This window comes from Elephantulus edwardii, unplaced genomic scaffold (assembly GCF_000299155.1).
Source record: "Elephantulus edwardii isolate Elephantulus edwardi_28Jun2011 unplaced genomic scaffold, EleEdw1.0 scaffold00062, whole genome shotgun sequence".
Lineage (NCBI taxonomy): Eukaryota > Metazoa > Chordata > Mammalia > Macroscelidea > Macroscelididae > Elephantulus > Elephantulus edwardii.
Genome location: NW_006399812.1, coordinates 3740651 through 3750013, shown reverse-complemented (window position 1 = coordinate 3750013; position 9363 = coordinate 3740651). Strand labels below are relative to the sequence as shown.

Below are 9363 nucleotides of genomic sequence, written 5' to 3'. Positions count from 1 at the left end.
CTGAGTGAGGTATCTCAGTCACAAAGGGACAAATGCTATATGGTGCCACTGTTGTAGAATGAGGCTGGCATTGGGGTGGGGGTAAGACTGAGCAACTGAGTTTTTTAGTTAAGCAGTAAGAGGTGTGCAGGAAAATGGTAAAATGATAGACGATGGCAAGGTCTAGGTCTCCCGGGCTACAATTGTAGGAGTCCAGCTGGCAGCTGGCTACATGGTCTGATATGGAAGATCCAGGGTTGGTTATTATTACCAGTACTCTGGGATATGAGAGTGATGGAATTTCCCAAGGGGGGAAATATATGGAATACAACAATAAGAAGATAATAGAAGAATTTTTTTAAAGTCCAATACTTTTTAAAAGCATCTATTTTTTCATCTGCAAAAATAAAGAAAAAAATAAGTACTTGCCTTCTTCAGAACCCCCCACTACCCCCTCCCAAAAGGAGCTTCTTTTTCAACTGAAGTAAATTTTCCTAATGTCATCTCAAGAAAATGAGGGGTGATAAACCTTCTTTTATTGTTATTTTACCTATTCACATTAGATAATATGTCTGTGACAGAAAATAGGCTAATTGAATGGCACATGTGTTTAATCATAAATAAAAATAGCGTTAACAATTATTCCAAGTTACAGCTTGGTCATTCTTATCACTTTAGCAGCTACTATAAATTCTCTTTAAACACAAACACTGTTCCCTTTGAACAGAAGCTTCCCATGCTTACAATGCTCCTAGAACATACCATTTTTCTAACCCTGTTTATATTATCTCCTCACCCTTCACCCTGGGGTTTAGCAGCTGTTTGAAGAATCTATGCAAAAAAGCTTCTCTCTTCTGAAAACAAAGAGAAACTTCTCAGTGTTAACATGTGGCAAAAAGAGAGAAAAAAGCCCCTGTTTGGTCTGCCCTCTCCGGCTGCTGCTACCTTGCAGTTAGTTTATGACACACAGACAGAGGGAGGTCTGAGGAAGTGAACAGGCAGGCAGAGAGCAATTCCATTCCCGTGGAAACCGGAGTCCCACGGTGCAGCCTGCAGCCTTTCATTCTCCATTCTTGTGTGTGACTCTGAGAGGAGCTAGTGAACCCAGCTGCATCTGGAGGACGTCACCCAGTGGAGTGGCTGGCAGAGGAGACCCACTCGGACCGCTCAGGGCTGGTACTGGCTCCACGCTTACAAGCAGTTTTGGAAGTCAGCAAAACAGAAATCAAATTACCAGCATATCACACTGGTGGAAACTCAGGCAGAAAGGACTCTACCTCGGCTTAACTGCTTTAAGAGATGCAGCAAGTCACACAACAGCAAAGTGTGTCTGGTGTATGGGCCCTGAAGACAAATGTAAGTTCTTCTCATGCTGCTCTATCTGATTGCTGTGTAATTTGCTTTCCAGCTTGAAGTCATGCCTGGCCAAGATGTAATCATTTCCGTGAAAATTTCTAATGTGGAAAGTTGTCTGCTAATCTTTGCTTAAGGCTTTTATTTTCCTTTTCTCTAATCAATATAATACAAGCTGAAATTCTTGACAGCAGCTGTGACAGTTCAGCTTAACACAGACTGAGAATCATAACCCAAAGCACATCCAATTACTATGGGATTAACGCTGGATTTAATTTTTTTTATTGACTCTCTTAATCTAAAAATGCATATGACCTCTCCGTTTGGGATTGCATGTTATGTCAATACTGCCGCATAGCCAAAAGAATGAGATATAGCTACAAGAGGTTCTTGGCAGTTAACAAAACTTTTCTTTCTCGGCCAGGACCACATTTTTTCTCCCCGAATGCTCAAAACTCTGCAGCTTCTTTGTTAAAAGTTCGTTCTGCCTTTTCCACCTTGCTTCTTGAGAGGAAACAGAACCAACAGTGGGCTTTGCTAAAAGTGAGAAGGAAGAAAATGTGAAGAGCCATTTCAGGTCTTTAACCATTCTTGTAATAATTGGAGAAAAAGCTGGCCGGAGAAACCCAGTTTCAGTGTAACAAAATGTGGGGACACAAGGATGGATGGTGATCAGAGGTTATAATGTGTTCATTTTCTACACTCCATCTGCAAAAAGCTCCAACTTAAGATATGGATATTCTTTGTGAGGAAAACGCTTCATTGAGCTCTGCCCTGAACTCCTTAAGTCAATTAAGTGATGACATAAAGCTCTACAATAGTGATTTGAACTCGAGAGAACCGAACATTTCGGATGTGTTTAACTGGACCGTAGACTCTGAAAATGGAACAAACCTCTCCTGTGAAGGCTGCCTCTCACCATCATGTCTCTCCCTTCATCTCCAGGAAAAAAACTGGTCTGCTTTGCTGACAACTGTTGTGATTATTCTAACCATTGCTGGAAATATACTTGTCATCATGGCAGTGTCCCTAGAGAAAAAGCTGCAGAATGCCACCAACTACTTCCTGATGTCACTTGCCATAGCTGATATGCTCCTGGGCTTCCTTGTGATGCCCGTATCCACGCTAACCATCTTGTATGGTGAGTGGTGTTAGTTTCCCAGCTGTATCCACATGGGTAGCAACAGCATGTGCATGCTATTTGCAGACCAGCCAGGGCTCAGGGGGGAAACTGCAATTAGAAGGCTTTGATTCTAGGCAAAGGTCCTCTGTATTATGCTACTTACTGAGGTTTTACTCTTACAATGGAATTTCTTGTGTAAAATGCAGACAGTATACTCTCAGTGGTACTTGGAGAGTTTTGCACCTTAAAACATGTATATTCGCTGCAGAAAAGTTAGCAAGTGTCCCAATATATTCAAAGCAGTAACTTGACCAGTGTTTTGGAATCCCCTGATTGTCTCTCCTTTATAACCCCAGACAAATACCCCAGGCTTCAGAACAGAGCCGTTTTACATTTGTCACAGTTTTCAACACTTCTAATGGAGTGGTAAAACCTTCCAGTTTCCTTGGAACATCATCCATGCAACCGAATTTAATGTTAAAATATGCAGCTTCCATTAGGATAAATTAATTACTGCCGTTTTAATTGTTCCCTGCCCAGAGAGGCTAATTTGGAAATGTGCCTTTGAATTATACCCTCAACTTTTAAAAAATGCATTTGCATACACTCATCCCATCTGGCTCAGAGGAAGATGGAAAACAAATGGGAAGAGATTAATCTTGCTTTCTTCTCAACAGAGTTTAAAACAGTCAAACCTCTCAGCAAGTCAGCAAACACTGGGACGGCTTCAGCGGGGAGCAGGATTATGATATTCTTTTCAAATTATGCGTAATACAGCCAGATTCTCCTTTTAAAGAGAGAGAAAATATCGAGACTGCTGACACAGGAATAATCAGCGGTCACTCTGAGGCAGGCTGTATGAGCACTCTCTCAGAGGGAATTGTCTGGCCAAGTCTTAGATGAGGCTAAAACGCACCAATCTAGCACTGCAAAGTGTGAAGGGGAAAGGAGGTGAGCAACAGAGAGCAGCCACGTATTTGCACAGGGTCAATAAAGCTCATTAGAAGGTCAGCCCTCGCTTGACTGCTCAAAGCCACCCCCAGGATGATTTCATTAAACCGCTGGTTACTTCCCAGACATTTCAAACTGGTTCTGGCTTCCCAGAACCCTGCTCCCTTAGGCGGTACATTTCAGAGGGTGGAAAGTAAAACCCAGGACGGAGGTTGGGGTGACCCCTGAGCAGTGTGAGTCTGCAGGTGTGGACCGACTCCTGCCAGTGAGGCAGCAGGAACCCGCCCACTGCCTTTGCTTGGAATGCAACGGCGCCGCCTGGTGGCCGCAGCGTTCCACGAGCTGCTGGTTCCCGCCCAGGATTCCACCCCCCTCCCGGGGGTTTCTCTGCCCCTTCCCCATGCTAGGTACATGCATCTATGAGAGGGAAAACTTTAAAGACCGCATTTTTCTCCCTAAAAATGTATAGCCACAAAGCTGAACAAACTCATCACAAGCAAACGTGCTCTTTCTCTACCAAAACGTATCTGCATATTTAGAAGTGTAAAGAGGACATAAAACCTAACAGTGCCTCTCACTGATTATGTGGAGATAGTTTGAACAGAGTTCTTCCTGTATCGATTAATAGGCTCAGAAGTCACATGAAAGGTCAACAGAATCACAACTGACCACACAGAAGTAGGTTTGGGGTTTGATTTATCCCTGACCTACTGAACCAGAACCTGGGCATGGTAGTAAAGAAGTCCTTCGCGGAATTGTGATGCCTTCTAAGGGAACCACTGCCCTCAAACAAAGTCATGTGTGTGCTTTTTTCCCCCCAAAATGTTTATTTTGTTCCCCCAGACACCTAACATGTGAGTTTAACTCTGAAAAATCATTAAGTACTTCTTTGTTTTTAATTTTTATGACTAACTATATAGTCCTGGTTGAAGTTCTTAATTACTCATTTATTCACTTATTTATTATTGAAAAGGGGGAGAGTCAGCAAAAGAGAGGAAGACCCTCCACCAGGTGGATTGACACCGTGACTACTGCAATGGGCTCTAGTGTGTCAGGAAGTGTGAGGATGGCACCTGGGAGAACAGGTTTGTGATCTGTTGTCCATAGGGTCACTATGAGTCACACTCAACTCAGACACACCTAACAACAACGTTTATTCATGCCAATACCATTTCTTGAGGGGTTACTGTGTGCCTTCCCTGTGTAAACCTGAGCAGTTGAAATAATGATTAAGAGATGGAGGCAAGGATGGTGAAGCTTCGTCTCACACACTTTGGGCATGTTGTTAGGAAAGGCTGTCCCTTGGTAAAGGACATCAAGGTTGGAAAGGTAGAGGGATCAGGAAAAGGGAGGAAGACCCTCCATGAGACAGATTGACACAGTGACTGCAGCTCTAGGCTGGAGTGTGTCGGAGATGATGAGGATGGCACAGGATAGAACAGGTTCCTGATCTGTTCCTAAGGTTGCTATGAGTCACACGCGACCTATGCTATAGGCTATGATGGCACCTAACAACAAGAGGAAGAGATGGAGAAATACACATCAGTAAATTTGACACGTCAGTAGAGGAGCCCAAAACGCATCCCAACTTCTGACTTAAGAAACTGAAAGGAAAAACAACCAAGAGAATAAAAGTAGACATTCTGCTAAGCAGAAAAGAGAGTGTGAAATGCTGAGGGGAGAGCAGCCAGAATTAACCCCACCACACAGACAGTTTCAGCCACTAGGAATGGTCACGCCATGCATTTATCAGCTCGTGCACCCCCTGCGTATAGAGCAAAGCCATTCCTCAGAGGCCCCAAGGCTGGGATCTTTTGGACACTGATCTCCAGGCTTTTCTTGCAAGGCACTTCTGAGTAGGTTTAAATTGCAAATCTTTCCATTAATAGCCAAGGATTAGCCACTTAGACTGCTCTTCCATGACTCAGAATCCACTTCATGGCAACCTTTCATTTGTGGTTTTGGTATTTTACTAGCCAGCACAATCTTAGTACAGTTGTTCTTGGGCTTTTTTTCAAACATTGAAAATACCTTCCTGCCCACTGTCACCAGTGCAAGAGCAGTTGCCACAGGATATAATCCACACACTGATGCAAGCCTTCTGCTTGGTAGGGTACCGGTGGCCTCTGCCCAGCAAGCTCTGTGCAGTCTGGATCTACCTTGATGTGCTCTTCTCCACGGCCTCCATCATGCACCTCTGTGCCATCTCACTGGACCGCTACGTCGCTATCCAAAACCCCATTCATCACAGCCGCTTCAACTCCAGAACAAAAGCCTTCCTGAAAATAATTGCCGTTTGGACCATATCAGTAGGTAAGTGGAAACTGTATTTCAGAGTCTTATATGAAGTAATGGCACCTCATTTTCCGCGGGAACGTGTTCTGTGTGTTCCATTAAAATCTGACATCCAAAATACACCTATTCTTCACTTGCTATCTTATTATCTAATATTTAGCCTTAAAAATAATGGTAAAAAAATTCTACTAGCCAACTATTTTGCATATAAATGAAATATATCTGTTACCGTTGTTATGTACCATTGGGTCAGAACCAATCTATAGGAGATCCTCCAGTGGGTTTTCAGAGGCAGAAAATCATATGGAAAGAGATTGCCCATCAATCTCCATGAAACAGCCAGTGGATTTGAACTGCCTGCTTTTAGGATGGCAGCACAGTTCCTTGCCACTAAGTCACCAGAGTGCAAGTTGATGGGCACAGTGACTGTGATGGTTACGGCTGTGTGTCAACTTGGCTGGGCCAGGATTCTCAACAGTGCAGCAGGTCTGTGATAGTGTCATTCAGCAGTTACATAATGCTGTAGATCAGCAGTCCTGTGATATTATGTGGCAGTTATGTAAAGACGTCGTTGTCATTCTCCGTTTATGATTCTTGTTTATTCTTACATAACAACCTGGTATTTGAAACATAAGCATTCTCATAAGTGAGAAGTGGGCATATATAGTTGTGTTTCTTGTAAAATATGTTAAAGTAGTAATTATCAGATTTGTTTTTGGAAAGAAAACGTCTGTGTCATGTGGTTTACAGCATAAACTTGTACTGGTTCATATGGGTATGAAGACTATGTAACACCAATAGAGACAAAAGTGTGTCTTCCCTCCTAAGACATTTTCGTTCACAATCCTTTTCAAGCTGCAACTCTAGATCCTAGAGTTCATACAGACCTTTTAACACCACTGAGATTTTGATCAGTATCAGAATAGACTAGTTTCCATCAAATCAATTCACACTCATAGCAACACCACATTTTTTAAACTTATTTATTACTAATATTGTTAGAATTAAGTTGATTAGGATAAGAGATGTAGATCACCAAGTTGGTACTGCCATGTGTTCAAACTGAGAACTGTGTCTCGTAGGGTTTTCCATGGCCCATTTGTCAGTCCTCGGGCCCTTCGTGTGAGGATCTGGAACACATCAGTGTAGATTCAAACCTGCAATCCTCCAATGAACAATTGAGCATATTAATCATTTCCATTTACATAGGACGTTGATACTGTTGTTGAGTGCTATCAAGCTGACTGTGACCCATGGCAAAAGAACAAAGCAGTGCCCTGTCCTGTGCCATCCTCACAACTTTGTATCTATTTGAGCTCATAATTTCAGATACTGTGTCAATCTGTCTCAGTGAGTCTGCCTGTTCCCACTGACTCTCTACTTTACAAAACTTTTTTTTATGTCCTTTTCTAGCAGCTGAACATTGTACAAACTAAGCAAGTGTTGCCTCTTTACTTCTAAGGAGCTGTCTGGGTATTTCTTTTTAAAATTGGCACATTCACTCTTCTGGAAGTACTATTGCTGTTATTGTTGGGGGCCTTTGAGTTGGTTGTCCCTGACTGTGAAGATGTGGTGCAGTAAAAGTGCCTAATTTAGTTCTCTCAGCTGTAAGTTTCGTGGCACAGATCACCGGACTTTTCTCCCATTGAACCATGTTGCTGTTGTCACAGAGTTAACTTTAACTCATAGCAGCACTGTGAACCACAGATCTGAACCTTGTCCAACCCTGTACTATCCTCAAGTTCACTGCCGTGCTCATTGTTAAAGTCACTGTGTCAATCCATCTTGTAAAGTCTTCCTCGCTTTCTCTGGCCCTCCACCTTTACTAGTAGTATGTCTTTTCCCAAGAACTTGCCCCTCCTAACAAGATGCCCAAAGTATGTGAGAGTAGGTGAGTTCAAACCATCGTCTTTCCAGTTGCATCCCCAGAACTCCTTCTGATTGTCCTACAGACTCCTTTACTAGGGAACACCAGGCCTCGAGGGCTAGAGATAAGGACCAGGGGCAATCTGAGGCTGGTGCAAGGTGGAGGAGGTATTCAGAGCCATGGCTTCTCAACCTGTCCGGATCCTCTGCAGCCCTTCCTCCTATCTGGACACCTCTCACCAGAGGTTTTCAACCCACTTTTCCCTCTGGCCAATATTGATCTTCTGTCACATACCCAAAAGCCAGGAAAACCCAGATAACAGAAGTGACCTGGACAGTTCCTCAGCAGTTAAGTCTATTGCTCCTGTCACCTCAGAAGGCTTGGTTTGTAATGAAAAATTGCCTGAGATTTTTTTAAAGTTGCAGAACTTTAAAATGGAGAATACTACGTCTGATTAAGGCCATATGGAACCAGTATGTGCTAGCATGAAATACTATAGGACTTGATGGCAGGCTTGAAGTCAGGTACTTGCACGTCCACCTACAGCTCAATAAGAATAAAAATAAATAATAGCAAACATGATACTATAGAATTTTGTCCTCTTCTGTTTGTATTGTTTGCTTTCTTGCTAAACCTGTAATCTACAGTCATTGTTATATAGCATTGAGTCAGAGCCAACTCAATGCTGACCTTCCAGCAGGTTTTCAGAGGCAGTAAGTCACGTGAGAGGACACTGCCCATCTTTCTCCCATAGAGCATCTGGAGGATTTGAACCTCAAGCCTTGTGTTGGCAGCGCAACTCCTTATCCATTAAACCATTCAAGCTCCCTAATCTGCGGAGTATGTGCGGGCCCATCTTATAGATGAGGAAAAGGAGGTTGAAAAATTGAAGCTGCTTGTGCAAGACCTCAGAGCTAGCAGAGGATACAGTGAGGACTTTACTTTTTTATCATGGAAACACTAACAAATTATACTTGTATGATTTTCAGATTTTGAAAAACAATCTGGTCTATTCACTACTTTGTTTTTCGTGTTGCAGCTTAAGAGGGACAGATTTTTAATTTTTTTTTCTTATTTGTTAGCTTAAGGGACCAGAGCACAGAGCCTGTTTTTGCTTGCTGACAGATCTCCAATTATCAGCAGACCTAGAACTCTAAACTCCTGGCACCAAGTCCCTGCATAGCATCCCTCCAAAACCAATTTTTTATTCAAGAAGATGATTGCTCTTTCTGGGTCTGTTCAGTGTTAGACTCATTTTACTAGGAGCAAGAGGATGAAAGGCTAGTGGTTCTCATTCCTACCTGCACATAAGAACTCTCTAGGTAACGGTCTGATCAGGAGTGGGGACAAGTCTTCAAGTACAGCCAGGGGAAAAGTCACTAAGAGAGACTGTCAGAGAGAGAGATGTGTTAGCGAAAGTGAGCTATGAGTAAGGCATATGAAACAAGCAGAGTTATTGTATTGGTACATTAGTTCGTGTCTTACACTATACTGTGAGCTGGTGGCCTAGTGGGTAAGTAGCTGCACTGCTAACTCAAAGGCGTTCAGTTGGAATTCACCAGATTATCCACAGGAAAAAGACGTGCAATCTCTTATTGCTGTATTTAGAGTCTCTGAAAGCCTACTAGAAGTTGGCTCTCACTCCATACACTGGTTTGTTTATTTACACCATACACAGTCCTATCAGTGGGATACCTTTTCCCATCCCCACAATAACTGCAACAATGGCTGCAAGCCCAGCAGAGGTGGTGAGGATGGTGCAGAATCCTGCAGGTTTTCATTCTTGGTACGCAGA

The 9363-nt window shown here is 42.9% G+C and overlaps 1 protein-coding gene across 1 annotated transcript in view; it reads left to right on the top strand.

The window, feature by feature from the left end:
- Positions 1-1988: 1988 nt before the first annotated feature.
- Positions 1989-9363, top strand: part of HTR2A (5-hydroxytryptamine (serotonin) receptor 2A, G protein-coupled) — a 131690-nt gene continuing 124315 nt past the window's right edge. The window contains exons 1-2 of the mRNA XM_006887805.1: positions 1989-2473; positions 5519-5719. Coding sequence (XP_006887867.1) covers positions 2065-2473; positions 5519-5719 — 610 coding nt within the window. The 5' untranslated portion in view covers positions 1989-2064. The remainder of the gene's footprint in view (positions 2474-5518; positions 5720-9363) is intronic.